Source organism: Grampus griseus, assembly GCF_964374135.1.
Source record: "Grampus griseus genome assembly, chromosome: 15".
NCBI classification, from domain to species: Eukaryota; Metazoa; Chordata; class Mammalia; order Artiodactyla; family Delphinidae; genus Grampus; species Grampus griseus.
This window is the reverse complement of record NC_139009.1, coordinates 37400403-37420305: the sequence shown is the minus strand read 5'-3', so window position 1 is coordinate 37420305 and position 19903 is coordinate 37400403. Positions and strand designations below refer to the sequence as shown.

General features: G+C 51.1%; 1 protein-coding gene across 1 annotated transcript in view; it reads right to left on the bottom strand.

Annotated features, from left to right (window-relative positions):
- EPAS1 (endothelial PAS domain protein 1) overlaps positions 1-19903 on the bottom strand; it is an 88845-nt gene that overhangs the window by 23422 nt on the left and 45520 nt on the right. Inside the window, exons 2-6 of the mRNA XM_082672067.1 lie at positions 15786-15976; positions 6968-7119; positions 6460-6544; positions 2920-3038; positions 2615-2820 (exon numbers count right to left, since the gene is read on the bottom strand). Coding sequence (XP_082528193.1) covers positions 2615-2820; positions 2920-3038; positions 6460-6544; positions 6968-7119; positions 15786-15976 — 753 coding nt within the window. The remainder of the gene's footprint in view (positions 1-2614; positions 2821-2919; positions 3039-6459; positions 6545-6967; positions 7120-15785; positions 15977-19903) is intronic.

Sequence of the window (19903 nt, the reverse complement as noted above, 5' to 3'; positions counted from 1 at the left end):
CTAGCAAACCTTATAAGCAATATCATCCTCCACACCCTGAGTCACAAAGCCCTAAATCACAGGTTCCGTCGAGCCAGGATCGACTCTGCCTACCAGCCCTGAACCAAACTAAGAAGTCAGTGCAGGCCCCTCCCCTTTCTGGGAAGAGGGCCTTCTCCACTCTTAGGCACCCAATTGCTCATGTTATTGTCCCCTCTTCCTTTTACCCAAAGGTTAGATGCTTTCAAGAAACGACCTGAAATTCATTCAAAACAAGATGATGAATGAGGGATAACTTCAAATTACCCTTTCCAGAGGATTTTTTTCCCTTCACATTAACAAGGATCAAAGTCTTAAGTTTAAAAAAAAAAATCCTTCTTTTCTGTTATCTAGGGATGAGGAGTTATTTCCCAGGACAGTAGGGTGTTCCCAGTGCTTCTGGGGTCTCACGAGGGCTGTGCTTCACACGCAGCTTTCACTGTCTGCACTGCTCCAGCCGCTCTAAGGCTAAGGCATGCGGAGCACCGCACCACCCCACCCCACCCCACCACCCCACCCCACCCCACCACCCCACACCACCCCAGCTCGAAGCTGGAGACACGCGGGCTACGCAGCAGGATTTCTCTTGTCTCAGAAGGTTACGGAGAGGGATGCACATTACAAAACTGTATCTTCTGCCCAGGATCGTTCTTGGAATACAAAGACTACCTCTGAGAAAGAATCTTACACACAGCGTGGATTTCTCAGGTGCCTGCCTTTGGAATAATCTCTCTAATTGTCCTTGTATCACAATAATGACCATAGGAACAGTCATGATAAACGCTGACTGTGTCAAAGTTTCAGGACACAAGTCTTCACACGTGACATTTTCTCCCTATGAGGCTAGAGCGCTTCTTTCTACATCGGGAACGACGCACTACCTCCAAGAGCCTTGAATCCAGCACTATGGGGACAGGGGTGACTCAAGGACACTTTTACAAAAGTTCTTAAACCTGGAGTGGCACCAGCCAACACCAGGTCAGTCTAGAATCAGGGGAGAGAAACTCAGCTCAGCCTGGAAAGTAGGGCCGCAGCCATGAAGAAATCCAGACACCCATGGGACATGCAGCAGAAGAGAGAAAGGTGGGCAGGCCTGGGGGCCGCTGAGCAGGAGCTCTGTCCTGGGGCCTTTGCTTCCTGCTGGCTGGGAAGGTGAGGCAGTTTCCTGCTGGTGGTCTCTCCTTCTTCCAGGCCCCCAGCCTCTACATGCCTCCAGAAGTGGTCTTGGCCCCTTGAGTTTAGTGGGGAGACTAGCTTTGGGGGAGGGCAAAAACAGGGAGCAAGACATCAGCAGGAACAAAAAGCCTCCCATCAGTTATGGGGTTTGTGGTTTTCAAAGCACTTCCATAGCCATTATCTCATCGTACGCTGATCCTGTGAAACAGGTGCAGGCAGTATTCTCATCTGCATTATAGAGAGGGGGAAGCTGAGATCTCAGGGTTTCTGGAGAAACCCTAGAAGGGGATAGGGGACAGGTTGGAGCAGCAAAGAGCTGCCACAAAAACTATGACTCTGGACAAACGTGGTGACTCTGGACACTGCTGAAATCTGGGGTCAGGTGGCGAGATCCCTGAAGGCCACCTCTGGTCATGCACTAGTCAGCAGACTGCAGTGGCAGCTCCTCGAGCCAGGCCTGCCCGGCCCAGCCCCTGCTCCTGGCCTGTCCTTCCCTCTCTGATGGCAGCCACTGCCCACGGCATCTATCCTTCCCTGTCTTCCTCCTTCCACCTCCCGATCCGCCCATGTTCCCAATGTCCAGGCACAGAGGGGAGGGCAGAGGACAGGCAGGGGGGAGTCAGAGCTGTCCCTCCCGCCCCTTCCACAATAACCCAAGCCTCTTCTCCACCTGTTTCGAGCCTCTCCTCAAGCTGAAACTAGAGTGACATGGATTACATGTGCTGTCTTAGGTGCTCTTTCAACTACTCTAATAAAGAAGCAATTTAGGGTGAGGACCACAGCTAACACCCAACACTTCCTATTGGATTGGAACTTTGGCCGTCTCACTGAACCAAGGCTCTTAACCACTGCATTCTCTCATAAGAGAATCTCCAGTTAGGCCTGGCTTTGGGGGTTAGGGTCTGGCTTAGTTCCCTTCCTTGAAAAGCCTTCCAAAGTGGACTGGACAGTGGCTGGAATGGAGGTGACACAGGAGGCGCAAAGGCCGAGGAAAGAGCTCATTCATTGAGAAGAACACACAGGAGCCACGCGGCCGTAGGGCAGCTTCCAGGACAGAAACCAAATCTCCCAGCTGGCCTCTGAAGTGGGGCTGCTAATGGAGATCTCCAGACCCTCGTCTCCTGGGGAGGGAGAGTGGCCTGGAGATTTCCTAGGAGCCTGACACATATGTGGAGGCATATGTACACGCCACCGCGATCCACCATGACAGTAGCGGCACCCCAAATCAGCTCTGCTGTGACAACAGGGGACAGTCCAATACGGTATGAGGAACCCCTTGGTGGCACTGATGGGATGAAACAGTGACCTGCACCCAGCAATACAACATTAATGCCGCAGACCCACACCCTGACCACAGGCGCGCGCACACACACACACACACACACACACACACACGCGCGCGCACTCTGCCGGGCCCCACCTGTCGTCACAGTAGGTGAACTTCATGTCCATGCTGTGGCGGCTCAGGAAGGTCTTGCTGTCCAGGGGGATGTCCATGTGGGACGGGTGCTGGATGGGCTCACACATGATGATGAGGCAGGACAGCAGCGGCTCCTTGCAGCCGCAGAGACTGCTGTGAGGGGGGCAGTTGTTGTAGACCTTCACCTGGCCCGTGCAGTGCAGGACCTGGAGACCAGCCGCGGAGGGTCAGACGTGGAGCCGAGAGCCAGGGGCGGGGGCGGGGGGGGGCGCACTCGGTACTCCAACCCAGGCCTGACGTCCTACCTTCCAGGTGGCTGACTTGAGGTTGACGGTGCGGCCTCTGTTGGTGACTGTGCACTTCATCCTCATGAAGAAGTCCCGATCTGTGGACATGTCTTTGCTTTTCTTCCCAAAACCAGAGCCTGGATAGAGAAGGGGAGGGGAGCCAGCTGAAGTTTCGTGTTTGTATTCAGAGGGGGGGGCAGTTTTTCAGGGCAACACGTGTGTGTGTGTGTGTGTGTGTGTGTTCCCCGAGGAGCGGCTCTCTGAGCACGCGCAGCCTGCCCTGAATGCTCCGTGCCACCCTGGCTGTGGACCAAGGCTCGCTCATCTCCAGCCTGTCTCCCACTGCTGAAGGGTCGGGGCTGTTCCAGCGTGTTATCTCCCACTGCACCTCGCACTCCAGGGCGGCCAGGCGATGAGAGATCATCTGCCGTTATCTCAGCAAACGTCTCCAGGGGCAGGTCCAGGTTCCAGAGACGGAATTCCAAGGGACGGTCTGGGCGAGGCCACAATTACTCCACGGGGATAAGCCTCTCGGGTTGGACATGTCCCTTAGACACCCCTGTCTTTTCTTCATTCCTGTCCCTCCAGTGCCCTAGTTTCACCCTGCAATGGCTGCATTCAGGGTCCTGCACCATTTGCTTTCTCCCTAAAGTGACATAGGTCAAGGTTCAAGAGAGACTGCTAGTCCTAATCTCCTGTGGGGAGCAAGTTCACCTTGAGGATTAACTCAACACAGATCATATCCTTTCTCAGCCAGAATTAAATAAATCACCAAGACAAACAAGATCGCTTCCTTCCTTATAGTCTCCAAATAGCCTGCCCTTCAGAACCTCTCCCACTTTTTGTTTAAAAAAAAAAAAAAAGTGATGAATGCAGTAAGCACCAGCTGAGCCCCCCTGTCCACATCTAAATTCTGCCATCCTGGACCTTCCAAGGTACACTCCTGCCCCCTGCCCAGCATCTCAGAACAGACCAGAGCCTTGTTTCAAATAATCACTCCCCTCCCTCTGGCATGGCCACCAGCTTCTGAACCTGAACCCCCAGGGGGCTGTGACTTATTTGGGTGACACAGCCCCAAATCACTGTGTGTTGAATGAATTGTGGCACCTTTGAATTCATCTTCAACATCCCTAGGAGAGCCCACTAAGTAATAGACCAGATGGTGCATCTTTTTTTTTTTTTAAAGAGAGAATATTCCTCATTCATGATTATAAAACCATCTCTCCCATACTCAATTATGTCTCTTCCTACAATTCTAATTCCCATGAGTGGGGTTTGCACATCATGAGACATTCCTGTATCTTGGGGCCTGGACGCAGCACGAGCACCAGCTCAGGTGCTGGGAAGTGGGCTGGAAGGACTCATTTGTGGCTGTGACATGGGTTAGGGCTGTGGCCTCCTGACCTGTTAACTTCTGAGTCTTCCCCATTCTGCCATTTGGTTAATCTTTCTAAACACAGCTCCAACCAGATTACTCCACCTCTGCCCCAAACTTCCACCAGCTCCCCTCTGTCTACAAGGAAGAGGATCGAGGCCCAATTCCTGGCCTTCAAAGCCTTCCACACCAGCCTCACAGCCTTATCTTTCTCTGGGTGCTCGCACTAACCCTGTGCTTACAGATCGTTCAGGTCGGCACCTTCAAAGGCTTTGCTGATTCACTGATTTGGATCCCAAGTCCTCAACACAGAGACCGAGAGATCTAAAGTTCCACTCGGATCAACGGAGTCGAGTCCTGCTGAATCATGGCACCTGGGAGCTGGAAGGTCCTAGACTTTGCCTGGTCCAATACTGTCACTTTGAAAAGAAAGACTCCCAGAAACAGAGCAATGAAGTGACTCGGTTCAGATCACACGATCAGATTGAGACTAGGGTCAGAGGTTGACCTAAGACTGAGAACCCAAGGGCCCAAGGGTTTCCAGAGCAGAGAAGAGAAATTAAGAGACTTGGGTTTCTTGGGCTTCCAGCACCTGTTTTAGAAAGGGATTCAGAAGCTCTGGCAGCCCCTTCCTCACAGAACCGAACAAGAGTTTCTCAGCGGCACAGAGAAGACAGTGAACAGCCCACAGTGCTCCCCAGCCTGTGTACGCCCGGAGCCAGGTGGCCTTCGGGAGGGAGAGCAGAGGCGCTGGGCGGGGAGGCCGTGGTGGGGTGGGTAGAGGTGGTGGTAATCCTGCGCTTTGCAGGCTCGGTCTGTAACAAGGGTAGAAGTGGGCCAATGAAGTGTCTGCTTTTGCAGCATGTGTGGTAATAAGAGCAAAACCTTGCAGGCTTGATAGCACTGCCTCTGTCGTTCAGGTTGGACAAGCACACACTCCATGGCAGTGACAGGTGAGAGACAGAAAGGGGATGTCTAGACTCGGGTACAATCTGCCCAGGGCAGAGATCGACTCTCAGGTTCAGAAGGGACTTTGAAAGCCATTAAGTCCCCTTCTTCTCAAAGCTTCAGTCCACCTGACAATATGCCCATCTGTGCTTTTGCTTGACTGTCCCCCGTTACAAGAGATGAAGCGGCAGGCTCTGATTGTCACTGCAAAGCGCTTTCTGCTTGTATAGGCCCTTCAATCCACTGGCATCTGCTGGAGGCCCCACAGGGAGGGTGCAGTGCACGAGACCTTATAAATCTCTTCTCCATCAAAAACTACCTGTCCCATTTCTTGTCACCAGGAGGCCAGATTCCTTCCTTGGCTCCCGGGGTAGCTAGTCTCTAAAGGTGGCCCCAATGAGCCACATCTCCTAGTATTCAGGGCCTCCTGTAGTTCCCTCCCACAGTGAATGGGGCTGGCCTGTAACTCACTCTAACAGCAGGATGGGGCAGAGTGGTGCTGTACCAGTTTCAGGACTAAGCCTTCGGAGAGCCTGGCAGCTTCTACTTTTGCACTTTGGGGGAGCCCTGAGCTGCCGTGTAAGAAGTCTGGCTACCCTGGAGACCCCACGTGGAGAGGGAGAGGCTCCGATACCTCACAGAGTGAGAGGGAGGTCCAGCCGTGCCCGCATCCCAGCTGAGCCCCAGTCTCCAGCTACCGGCCACAAGGTCCCAGGGGTGTGGGTGAACCCTCTGGTCATCCCACCAAGTCCAGCCTCCTGACATCACATGGAGCAAAAGAACCACCCACAGAACCCGCAGAATCATGAGAGCTAATAAAAGTACTGTTTAAGCCACTATGTTTGGGGCAGTCTGTTACACAACTGTCCTAGGGACAACCACAACGGTTCCCATGACCATTCTGGCACAGAGGAGCTGATTGGTTTGGGTGGTGTCATTTGGCAGAGGTGCTGGATGCTCAGGTGATGAAACCTTCTGGAGACAGTGTCCTAACCTGAAGGAGTGCCCTAGGAGTGTGACATCAGGCCCCAGGAAGAGCCAGCAGGAGATCCTTCTGAGTACTAGGTCCTTCCAGGGCCCTCGATCTCATCTCCTAGGCTCTGCTGGGTTTTTTATGGATGTCAGTGATCATGATGGCCATGTTCCAACCGTCCTACATTTGCAGACAAAGGTAAGGCAGATCCCCTCCCAGGTGGTGTGAAAAGAAAAGAAAAACGCAATGAAGAATACGTTACCATTTTTGAGACTCAGGTTCTCACGGATCTCCTCGTGGTCACAGGGATGAGTGAAGTCAAAGATACTGTGCCCTGTTAGCTCCACCTGTTTCAAAACAAGGTTGGGCTTCATTATTCCTAACACTGAAGAAGAAGTCTCCAAGAGGAAGCTGGGCCCCCTTTTCACACTTGGAGAGAGGGAGGAGGCTAAATCAGGTCTTCTCATGTTCCACTCCACAGGTCCACAGACACACCAGTGTAACAGACTTCACGATGGATGTGGTTCACAAGGGTGGTTCTGTTAATCCAGTCGGCAGAGCTGTCCACCAGGGTGGCCATCAGCAATGCTAAGCCCAATGCCAGGGGTTCTCAGTGTGTTCCTGAGGTTTGAGGCTTGAAGTCAGAGAGAAGCAGGGTGGGCATATGCAAGGAGAGGTCAGGAGGGAGGTGATCAGAACCTTCGCTAATTTCTACCCCCAAGTGGAAACGCTTTCCCCCCCTTTCTGAAAGAGCCAGAGGAGGGTGTCACCTGTGTGAGTCCCATGAACTTGCTGATGTTTTCTGACAGAAAGATCATGTCGCCATCTTGGGTCACGACGGCAATGAAGCCCTCCAAGGCTTTCAGGTACAAGTTGTCCATCTGCTGGTCAGCCTCAGCTTCAGGCTCACTTTCAGAGCAAACTGGAAAGAGACAGGGTTGGACGGCTTGCATCAATGTGTTAAAGCAGATGTGACTGGCATGGACGGATGTCTGCCAGGGATGGCTCAAAGGCATTACGTGGATTTTTCTGGAAACGCACACTGCCAACCATCCAAGTGTCCACCACAGGCTCAAGCAGCAGGCATCTGATGAACCCACTGCACAGAGGACACCCTGACAGGAGCTTTGCGGGCAGTACGGCTGTTGTGGCCGCATACTTGTGGTACCAGTGGCAGTGGCAGCAGTCGTGGTCACAGAGGCAAAGGCAGTTACAGGAGTAGTCAGCCCAATAATTTTCCCTAATGGATGTTGAACAAGGACAGCATATCAGGTACTGCACTGAGCATGCTATATAATCTTCAAGACACCTGTGGGGCAAGTACTGTTTTTTTGTCGCATCTTACAGATGAGGCCTGGAGAGGTTAAGTCATCTGCCCAAGGTTATAGAGGTTGTAGCTAGTGGACTCAGGCAGCTGAAGACGGAAGCCACACTCGTAACCATGCATAGGCTTTGGACTATTCCTCCCGTTAGGCTATTATGACTCTGCGTAAGTAACAACCTTTTTGAATATTAGTTTCCTCATCAGCTAAATAGAGATAATAATTCCCATCCCTTTGAGTTGTAAGGATTAAATACGTATGTAAAATGCCTAAAACGTACCAACTACCATGATTCTGTCTCCCTTCTGCCCCTCTATGACACTGTCACTGCCTTCAGATTGCTCAAAACCTGGATGGGGGCTGCGTGGCACACAGAGACACAAATTAAGTAAAAACTTCAGGTGGACAGAATTGGGCACCCAACAGGCATACAGACAGTAAGTGCTGAAGGGTTCATAGGAAGAGGGGGTCGCTTTGGGGTGGTCAGAGACAACTGTTTAAAGAAGGGCATTTGAAGACACGCGTGAAAAACAGGGATCTCACTCTGTGAAATGAAAGGAGGGCTTTCTGGGCCTAGTGGGTTGGGCCGACGCTGGAAAGCATGGAGGTGGCAGAGCCTGGAGAAAGCTCCCTCCAGGGACGGAGAACAGGTCCACCTGGCTGAAGAGGAGGGTCCATTTCCCAGACTTATCGACTGGCCTCACGACGTGGGTCCAGTGGCCTGGAGCAGTGGCATCTCAGACCAGGCTGCTGCTGTGCTGGTGGCAGGCTGCAGAGGTGGTTGCTAGGGGCAACCTGGGAAGGCGTCCACTCCCCAGCCAAGCGCTGAGGAACCCTGGCCTATGAAGTATACCTCTGCTATGTGCAAAAGGCAGACTCAGCTCTTGTCCCAGCAAATACAGCTCTCAGGCCCCAGACCCTTGGCTGTTATGGCTCAGACCACAGACTTTATTTCAGCCCTGCTTCTCCTAGCTCATTATTTAACTCCAAATATACATTCACTTATAAAAATTTGTATTCATCCAGTACAAACATCAAGCCCAGTATGCCTCCCTTAATTTACAGAACAAGAGGATTAGAGAATAATTTGTCACTTACAAACGTTAACATTCGCTTAACTAAAAAAAAGGAGTCTTTCAAGCTGAGACTGCTCTAGGGAATGCAAAATGCAATGCATTTACGGGCCACTTGGCAAGGGACACATGGATGCTGTGAAATGAGGTTCAAGGGCCTTTCTGGAAGGGCACTGGATTTATTTGGTTCTCTTTTCTCTTTTCCCTTGAGCTCCTAAATTTAAGCTCTGGGCCGTATGCTGTTATTCCTCAAGAAGAACAGATCCAAATTAGAAGATGTTCCTACCAAGGGGCCTCAGTGGCACCACTGTGGACCATCCACCTTCAGGACACAGGGTCGGTGACTGTGCCGAGGTCACTCATGCTGCCCAGGGACAGGCCAGCCTTTAGAGCCAAGGGTTGGGCCATTCAGAGTGAGTACTGGCCTAGTGACTTCCCTGTTTTGCTAAAATGGTAGAATGGAATGAGGGACATTCTTTCCTCTTCATAACCTGATTCAGGTGGCTAGCCTATGGGAGGGGAGACTGTCTGAGAATGGCCTTTTTACCACACACATACCCACACTTGATCCCTGCTTCGGGCGCCTGCCATCTAACTGGTTAACTGAACTGATGATAGTGAACCAAAGTTCCAGGTGTGGGTGGTGCCTTGGTCAATGTTCGTGCTCTGGGTTAACACCTATATTTAAACAAGGGCTGCAGGAGAGACCATGACTTGACTCAGTGCTTTCAAATTGGAGTGTGCACCGGAACCACCAAGAAAACTTGCTAAAACAAGGATTTCCAAGCCCAGGGCAAAGTAAGAATGTGGGGCCTCTTGTTGAAACATTAAACCATGCCCAGGCCCCTTCTGTGCGGGACCGCACAGGCCACACAGAGTTATGGAGCCACCCTGGATGTGCCCCCTGCCCAGAGTTCCTGAGTCGGTAGGTCTCAGGCTGGGGGCTGAGAATGTGCTTTTCTAACAAGTTCTCATGAGATGTGGATGCTGGTGGCCCTAAGACCACAGGTGGAGAATCACTGCCTTAACTCAAGGTCCTACGAGCGACCCTAATGCCGGGAAAACCAAGTTTGGCAGGTGGTGACCTATTTGGGGAATGGGTGAGGAGAGGTTTTCAGCACTGTTAAAAATCACACCAGAGAGGTGAGCACCTTCTCCAGACAGCAGAGGCCAGCCCTGTGATTTCTGGCCTATTGAGATTTTCTTCTCTTCAATGTCTTTGATCTCAGTGGCAACACTGACTTCAAAATCTGGAGTAATCCCAAGACAACCCTATTTGGGTTAACTAGGCCCAGAGGAAATAGTTCTGCTTAAAATTTCCTGTTTTTTAACAGTTCCGACACAGTCAAACTGGTTTCCATCCGTGCCCAGTACACTTGCTTCCAGGAGGTGGCGAAATTGGCTGTAGCAGCTGGCCTCCAGGACGGAGGGAGAGGGGTGCACAGGGCCCACGAATGGAAACAGAACATCTTGGAACTGAAGTCACCAGGGCTGGGGGGCCAGGAAGCCAGCAGGCCGGCCCCCAGGAACCCTGGGACAGCAAGGCCTCTTTCGTCTGTGGGAGGCTTTGCTGCCGCAGCACCTGCCTATACTCCTGGGGGCTTCGGAAGGAACCTGGCCAGCGTGCTGACAGCTTGGAGCTGAGGGTGGAAACTGCGGGGCCGGATGCAGCCCTTCACCCGAGGGGCCGGAGGCTCAGGCACATCATCCGGCTGAAGACGGCTCTGCCTTCTGCTCTGCCCTTTCTCGGGAGCATCACATCTTCTGATGGGATCATTGATCTCTGACTCAGTGCTAAGCACACAGAAAATTCCTTCATTCACTATGCAGTTATTGCGCTCCTGCTACACGTCTGCCCCATGCTGGGCACGAAGCAGTCAGGTCATCTGTCGACAAGTGACGCTTACTAGATGCTCAGGCCTGTCCTGGGGAAAGTCGGGTGTAAGAGCATCCTTTCCCTCAAGGAATCCACAGACTGGTGGGGACGAGAAAGATGAACCGCCGTAAGGCTGCGCAACAATCCAGAAGAGACCGCCGGTGCCGAATAAAGAGGAACCCACGGTAGGCGCTCCACAAACCCTCGGCAGGGTCCTTAAATTGCCTCGGGCTCCAGGTCTCAGTTACTTGCTTCCCAGGACCCTTCAGGGTCTGACCCCAAAGCAGAGAGGTGGCTCATGCAGATCAGAGGCGCTCCGCAGAGATGCAGCATGCTGGGCCCAGGAGCACAACACGGTTCTTTAATGCTAAAAATAGCCCCGGTAAACAGGCTTTGATGACTCCCCACAGCCAGGATATGCGCGGGCTGAGGTTTCGGAGCACTTTTTCCGGAGCACCGCGCATTTCCTTCAGGCAGCACCACGCGGGGGGTGGAGGGGGGACGGCACCCGAGGGGCAGCAGGAGCTGGGCGTCTGGGGCGAGCGGGCAGGTGGCAGGGCAAACGCTCCTGACCGGGCCTCTGGGACCAGATCGTCCCAGGGCTGCTGGTCAGGGTGCATTTTTATTCCACCAGGGTTATTTTACCTCTGTTCCTAGTCTGGGAAGTCCCAGGAGTGTTTTGACTGGTCCTCAAACCACCCTGATGTGATCCTCCTGGTGCAGATGTGCTGTGCAGATGTGTCACCGGGTAGTTAGCAACGAAATGGCTTTCCTTTTACACCGATTCTTCCCTCCGGCCCACAGACCCACAACTACACCCAGCCCTGGGTGTGCTGACTGCAAAAGCAGACCCAGTCAAGCCATGAGGAAACTTTTTTTTTTTTTTTTTTTGGCGGTACACGGGCCTCTCACTGTTGTGGCCTCTCCCGCTGTGGAGCACAGGCTCCAGACGCGCAGGCTCAGCGGCCATGGCTCACGGGCCCAGTCGCTCCGCGGCATGTGGGATCTTCCCGGACCGGGGCACGAACCCGTGTCCCCTGCATCGGCAGGCGGACTCTCAACCACTGCGCCACCAGGGAAGCCCGAGGAAACTATTTTTGAATCACTTACTGGGTCATTAGCCCCACCTTTAAACTCCACCATTGCCTGGTAGTAGGCTTGGGCTACCCTCACATCTTTGGCAGAAGGCACTGTGTTTTATCTGACCTTGCAGGCCTCCCAAAGGGCTTTGAAAGTCCACCATTAGAAATTCATTCCTTTATACTGTGCATAACTTACTATCCTATCTCACTTCTCTGTGTTACCCTTCATAAGATGTTGTGCTGGGCTGGGGTCAGTACATACCTGCTGACTGACCAGAGTTTTTCGGTTTAAGTTAAGGGAATGATCTGAACAAAGCATCTCTAGAAGAGATTGTACGATTAGCTGTTCTCAGCCATTAACATTCTGGCATGAATCAGCCTCTCAGCTCTTCACCAAACAGGACAGAAAAAGGCCTTGGTTTGAAAGGTGAGTGGGGCAAGGGGGTGAGACAGGGAAAAAAAAAAAAAAAAAGTAGAGGTGAAAGCCTGGGAAAAGAAGTCCGAACGGGGGGACCTAAGAGGGCACCAGAAACCATATCTGCCTCCACAATTTTCCCTCTGGTCTCACTCTCTCCTGCATGAAAAGGTCACGGCAAAAAACTAAAATCACTTGTCCCACATTTTAATGTCTTTCCCTTAGTAGTCCAGAGACGAGGAAATCATAATCTCTTGTTAAGACTGATGTCTTCACTAAGCAAATGCCAGTGAATTAATAATAAACCTGACATTTGTCTTAGAAAGCTTGCTGCACACTGACCTCTAGCTCTCATGTAAAATGAATTTGATTTTACCTCCTACGAGTATGGGGGAAGCCAAAAATCAATTTTATAGTGAAAAGCCAGCTCTGCATAGCTACCACTGTTTAAGGCTCTCTGAATGCAGGAGTGAACCTCATCTGGTTACAGTTTGCGGAGCTCCTCTTGAAAGAGGATTTAAGACAATCAAGTGGTATTTCCACTGATGTTCCCGTCAGAGTGTGTTCTGTTCTCAGCCCAGCGTGGAAGCTAATATCATAAAGCTATTGTTTCAGTTTGCTTCCTGTGATACAAATCTCAATCGGCCGCCCAGACTCCCAGCCTGAATTTCTCAGCATTGAGGTTTCCTCTCCAACATTCCCACACAGAACAGCCTACTGTGAAAATCAAAGGGAAACGTGTTACTAAGTAAAGAAGAAACTTTTCTAAAGCAAAACTTGGTCTTTTTTAGCCTTTTGAACTCTGAGGTATGCAACCAGCTATTTCCTATCATAAAGTGAGCCAACATCGGCGCTCACCTTTGTTAGAAATGCTTCAATAATGGATCTGTGGTTTGTTTTGACTTGGGAAAGCTTGGCAACTCTGCATTTTGCTAGAAATTGCTAGAAGGTGGTAAGAGGACAGTAAGGGTTTACACTGGGTTTTCATTTACATCATTTTTCCCAGAAGACTACTCTTATTATAAATCAATTTGCTTGTTCATAGTAAGTTTTATCTCTTAAGCTATAACTTACTGAGAGCCCATATGTGGCAGGCAAGAGGAAAGGGGCTTTCATATCCAATGTCCACGGTAAGTACTGGTATCCTCTTTGTGCGGATGAGAAAGTAAAGCTCAAAGGTAGTCAAGAGGTTTTCACAAGGCTGCAGAGAAGGAAGGCAGCCCGACTGAGGTTCCAGGGCAGGTCCAACTGTCCACAAATCCTGTACTCCTTTTCGCTGCATTGCATGTTTTGAAGAAGCAAAATGTGATTGAAAAAGAACAAGATCCTGTCTCGCATACAATTCCTAAAAACGATAACAACAATTGGTCTAAAGAATGTGTGGCAGCGGCCTGGAAGAGAAGGCACAGAAAGCCGTCCACCTCCTCCTCCCCCAGGTGATGCATGTTTTATGAGAACTGCTCCTTCAAGGACACCCAGACCAGATGGCCAAATGTGGACACTTTTTATCCTTTTCTGTAATTTCTTTCCTCGGGACTGAGAGGACCAGAGCTGACACGCTGAGGGCTCTGGTCAGTCCAGGGCCAAGCCCAGCCAGAGCACAGGCACTTTGCTTCCACACTTGCAACCGCCCTGGGAGGGGATGCGTTGATGTCTCGCTGTGGCCACTCTGGTCCTATCTCCCTGGGCATATCTGGCACACAGGGGGTTCACGCCAGCACACATGCAGGCAGATGTGCTCAGAGCCTCCAATATGTGTCCTGTCTAAGCCAACCCTGAACCACTGAGGGGGACGGTTATGCATGGGAGAGCTCGGAAACCAAGGCCGTGCACCAAGAGCAAGGGTAGAAACAGTCACTGAGTGTGTGAGGACCTCCTGCAGACCCCAATGCTCAGGGCCAGCCCCTGGTGCCTCTGTTTAACTTTGGTTCCTCCTCCAAGGGAGAACCCTCCCCTTCCCCCAGTCCTCAGCCCTCATCGACATCTCCGCCTGGCCAGGTTTGCAGAATGCTCCTGCCCTCCATGTCTCTCTTCCCATGGATTCAAAAGGACTTGAACTCCAGGCGCTAAATGTGTGACTTGGAGCAACCTTAACTTTGCTGTGCCTCACTTTTCATCATCTGTGAAATGAGGAGAAACATCCTACAAGTCCAAATTCAATCAGAGAGATGTCCCAGGATTAATGTATTACTCCTTTCGGGGCTCCCTGCTGGTGGAGGAACAGGGTGGGTGGTGGTGGAAGGAAGCAGCGACAAACCCAAAGAAATCAGTGTCTAAGAGGGGAATCCCAAGTATTGTAACAGGGAAGTTGAGATGCTTCTGGGTGTGGGGAAGGGGTCTCCGTTTAGTCATAAAGTCCTCCACTCCCTACTCTGTGCAGATGTAAAGATGATTCCAACACTACCGGACACTGCCCTCACCTGTCCTGGAGGACGAACTTCTTTAAAGGAAAAAAGTACACACGTGTCCTGCGATGGCATGTCCAAGCCTTTCTTATACTTCAGCCCATAGTTCCCTCTTCCTGTAGCATCTAGGGTGACAAGTCTGCCATGGCCTTGCCCTGTTTCTTTCAAAGTATTTTTAGAGCCAGTCTCTGCCCTGGGTTCTCTCCCTCCTGTCTGCTCTTTCTCGAGACTCTTCAGATTTGCAGTCCAGGGTTAGCCCTCCAACCCTTGGATCCACTGAGCTGTTGTCCTACTTTCTGAAAGTCTTCCCCCCATATCCTTCCTGTGCTCCAGGGCCCGGAATAGCACATGCCAGTCTGGCCTCCCCGCCTCACACTAGATTCCCTCTGCTCTGGGTTTCTTTCCCAGAATAGCCACTTCATAACAGGATGGCAGAGTCAACCCCACTCCGAGGCACACGGCTCACTCGGGAACACTGAAAAGCCAGCACGAGAGGACCTTCCCTTGCCCCTCCTCCTCCACTCAGCACCTTGGATGCTGCCACCTGCAGTGCCACAGCCAGGTGGGGTGCGGAGGGGCACTGCCCGCTGCCTGGTTTTGTTAAGAAACTGGCAGACTAGAGGGGACTGTCGCATCAGACCTGACACTGGCAGAATCCCCAGGCCACCTCTTTCTGGTCAGGACTAACGGGAAATGGTATTTTGAAGAAGGTGAGCTCTAAGGGGATAAAAAAAGTTTTGTGAACTTGAGACTTGCAGAGATTATCAGGGGAGGTGAGAATTAGTTGGTTCTGAGGGGAGACTGTTACCTGTCAGGGGCTCCCCAGTGAGTAGCGTGGCTGGGTCTGGTGCTTTACAGACTTTCTCTCAGTTAATGCTTAAAGACACCCCATGCAGTAAGTATTTTAACCCCTTTTAACAGATGAGGAAACTAAGAGCAGAGACACTGCATACTTTGCCTGGCATCCTGACTAGTAAGAGGGAAAGGTCCTATGGGCGCACCTCCGCTCTGGAGAAAGTGGCCGCGGATAAGCACTAAGATGCTTCCTAAGGATTCACTCACCCTCGACTGGAGTGTGGGTCTGACAGCCAGAGCACGGGAACTGGGGAGCCAGCAAAAGCTGCCCTCATCCTCGCAGCCCTCTCTGTCCCCTCAGCTTCCAAGCACTCCCCTGGTCCTGCCCTTGCTCTTCAGCCCGTGGCTGTACTCACTGCAAAGGCCACTGCTGGAAAGATGTTCAACGAAAGAGAACGAAGAGCCAATGACGGCGTTTCTATTGGTGGGAGGTCTGCAGAGTGCGCGTTCCTGGGGAGGAAGACCTTCCCTCTGTGCCAGTGGCCTTCCAACTCTGGCCCAGTGGCACCTCCTGCGTGCGAGGGCACGTGGGGAAGGAGCCCGGGGGCCCGCAGCCTCACCTGAGGACAGGAGCTTGTGTGTACGCAGGAAGCTGATGGCCAGCCGCATGATGGAGGCCTTGTCCAGGTGGGAGCTCACGCTGTGAGGCAGGGGCAGCTCGTGGGCCAGCTCGTAGAAGACCTCCGTCTCCTTGCTCCGCCGGCACCTGGCAGCATCTCGGGACTTCTCCTTCCTCCTCTCCGAGCTACTCCTACATCGAGAGGCAGGGGTTAGTCTCTAGCACGTCACTTGTCATCCCATCACACCCCTGTTCACGACATCCCCGGGACTCCCCACCCACGGCACGGCCGGACCCTCGCGATGAGCTGACGCGGGCTCACGCCAGTCACCTGAGCCGCAGAGAGTCAGCTCTGTACTGTCAGTTCTGCCTTCACGCGTCTCGTGTCTTCTCGGCCGCCTTCCCCTCCTGCGCGCCATGGAGTCCACAACAGGGCTTCACGTGGGTGGGGTTTGAACAAAGCCTTGCTGATTGAATCAATCCACTGGCAATGCCTGGGACCTGGTCCAGGGCTATCTGGGGACTGAGGTGAATGCCCAGGGACGGAGAGGGAAGGGTGAGGAAGCTGTGGCCAGTGGCCCAGATGGCTGTGTCAAAGCCTCTGGAGAACAAGATGAAGATCTGCTTCTGGATAAAATGCTCTCAGAGACAATGAAGCCCAGTACGGGACCTTAGATCCCATTTCGTATCAGAGAGTGATTTCCACCGTAAAAATCGAAAATGCCACTAGGGTCCAAGAACAGTCAGCCAGACACCCGTCAGTCTGATGTCCCAACGTGCACACCTGCTGAGGGTTAATTTAAAAAGGACTGAGCACAAACACGATTCCTCTTTAATCCTGCCAGGACAGGCTACCAGCAGGCCTCATTTTCCTTCTCCTTGCAGGACAGAGGGCCACTCACCAGCTCTGTATGTTTATATTATTTAACCTGATTAGCCTCAGTTTTCTCATCTGTAAAGTGGTAATACAGTACTTGCCCCACAGAGTTAATGTGAGGATTGAATATGATAACTTCTATAAAATCTTTTTTTTAAGATAAATTTATTTATTTTTCATTTATTTTATTTTTGGCTGCGTTGGGTCTTCGTTGCTGCACGCGGGCTTTCTCTAGTTGCGGCGAGCGGGGGCTACTCTTCGTTGCGTTGCACGGGCTTCTCATCGCGGTGGCTTCTCTTGTTGGTGGAGCACGGGCTCTAGGTGCGTGGGCTTCAGTAGTTGTGGCACGCAGGCTCAGCAGTTGTGGCTTGCGGGCTCTAGAGCACAGGCTCGGTAGTTGTGGTCCATGGGTTTAGTTACACCACGGCATGTGGGATCTTCCCAGACCAGGGCTCGAGGCCATGCCCCCCGCGTTGGCAGGCGGATTCTTAACCACTGTGCCACCAGGGAAGCCCCCAACTTCTGTAAAGTCTTTAGTGCCAGGCCTATCCCCATGGTAAGCAGTCAATGTTAGCTAACATCAATAACAAATATATTCATGAAAAGATCATCGTGAGAGTAAAAATGTTACAAAAGAGTACAGTATAATCCTATTTTCATGGCAATGTATTATACATAACACTTCCTATACTAATAACTGTTATTCTTACAGCTATCACGTATATGGTACTTACTGTGTTCCAGGGACTGTCTTAAGCACTGCTGCACTGGCTTCTTTAATTCTCACAACTACCCTTGGAAGTAGTTGTTATTATTACCCCTAATTTACAGATGAGGAAACAGGTCCATAGAGACTAAGTACAGTCGTCCCCCTTTATCCACGGGGGACTCATTCCAAGCCTCCCAGGGGATTGCCTGACCCCGTAGATACTACCGAACCCTACCTGTACTATGTTTTTTCCTATACTTAATGGGCAGGTAGCGTATATAGCACAAATACGCTGGACAAAGGGATGATTCATGTCCTGAATGGGATGGTGGGACACTTCATCATGTTATTCAGAATGGCATGAGACTTAAAACCTATGAATTGCCTATTTCTAGAATTTTCCATTTAATATATTCAGACTGGGGTTGACTGTGGGGAACTGAAACCATAGAAAGTGAAACTGTGGATAAGGGGAGACTGCTGTTAATTCACCTGCAGTCTCTGCGCAGGTAAATGGGGAAGTGGGGCTTTGCACCGGGCAGCTGGGCCCCGGAATCCAGGCTCCTCTCCATCAATGATGTCTTGCCTCCCTAGGCTCAAAAATGTTACAGTGTCAGGTCAGTGAGGTTAGGAGGAATTTTTTTCTTAGTGCTTCTCTGTATTTTCTTATGTTTCTATTAAAAAAAAACAAAAAACCTGTATTTCTTGTTTAATAAACAAGTTTGTCTTTATTTTTTTAAAAAGGTGTCCAATGCAGTTCACGGCTCTCAAGGCCTCACCCAACCGGCTCCAGCTTGCTCTGTCTATCCTCTCTCCTGAGACTTCCAAAATCAGGGGCTGCTTCTCCTTTTGTTTGGCTGTACAGCCTGTTATCTGGACTGAAAATTCAGTATTTTGGGATTCCCGGAATGTTGACACGCCGCCTCTCAAACCGCCAAGATGTGGGGCAGAGGCACTGTTTTGACTTTACCACATGCTTCATTTTAGAAAAACAAAACAACCAGCTCCTTGGATGGATCAAGCCTCATAGACTCAGACTGCAGAAGGAAACTCCAACAGCTGTTAATGGTCAGGAAGAACCTTCAGAAAAATTGTGAAACGAGTGAAATTGCTTTTCTTGTCCTATCTCCCTTTTCTGTTTCCTTCACCCAATGCACGTTTCCTCCTCTGCCCCTGACTTCCAGCTCTCAGAACTCTCGTCCCTGCACCCCACGCCTTCAGAACCTGCCCTTAGGATCACCCTGCTCTTCCTCCAGCCTGTAGTGGCAGTTTGTATACTAGTCCCTCTCATTTGCATTTTAATCCCGACCTCTGATTGTGGAGCGAAAACAGTTGTTCTGTTCGAGGTTTGCACGCATCCTGGCCCAGGAAGGGAGGGTGGGAAGGGGACAGGATGCTACAACTGTACCCATCACACCTGCGTGTCATGAGAGCCAGCGTCTTTAGGACACTGGATTCCACTCTCCAGCACAACCGTCGTGCTCCCCAACAGAAGCATCATCAACACGTGACCAGCCATTAGGGGTCTCTAGAGAAGGCCTCCTGGGTGAAAGAGATACCAGCACATTTACATCGATGTGACATTTACATCAGTGTCTGCATGCACAGCGCTTCCCTTTGCCATTGCCCCTTCTTTGAAGTGGAAGAGCAGACAGAGAGGAAGAGCCAGGGAAGGAAAAGGCCGTCTGGAGTTGGTGCTCTGTCTGCCAATGGCCTTTGAGATTTGGCTCCTACTACATTCCCTTGGCCACACAAATGTTTATTGACACCCACTTTTGTGTCGGGTGCTGCACTGAGAACCTTCCATATATTACCTCATTATAATCCTCTTAACAACACAATTGTGGTAGGTATTGTGAGCACATTTACACACCTGGGAACTGAGGCTCAGACATCATCCGTAACTTCTCAAGGTCACAAAGCAAGTGCCTACATAAGCTCTTGGAGGGTGTACAGTCAGTGAGCAGACACTTAGATGTCCTGAGACATGTGGGTGCTCCCTGTACAGTCAGTGGGCAGACACTTAGATGTCCTGAGACATGTGGGTGCTCCCTGTCTAATTCCATCCTCACCCCCTGCATATGAGATGGGCAAGGCAGGCACTGCTGTTGTCCCCATTTCACAGATCTGGAAACTGAGGCCCGACCAGGTTAAGTTACTTACTTAGCGCAGTTCTGCTAATTAGTGGTAGAGCTAGGGCTAGAAGCCATCTCTTCTCAGGCCAATACATACTCTTTCTACTGCTTAACAGTTGGAGGTAGTGGCTTTAGCAAGAAATAAAGAAACAGCAACATCTTAACGTTTAGAAAAAGAAAGGTTGAGAATCACATGCAGTCTCTTGGTTTAAAAGTCTGAGCTCCACTTTAGCTACCTTGTTTTTGCAGTTGTGCTCTGGGACCGGCATGACTTTAATTGGATTATCTAGTTAACCTTGACACAGCCCAGAGATATCTGTCTAACGTTGACTCTGGGAAGAACAGACAAACATGTGTAATGCTGCCATATTGAATTAGCAACACGGAAGAACAAGAAT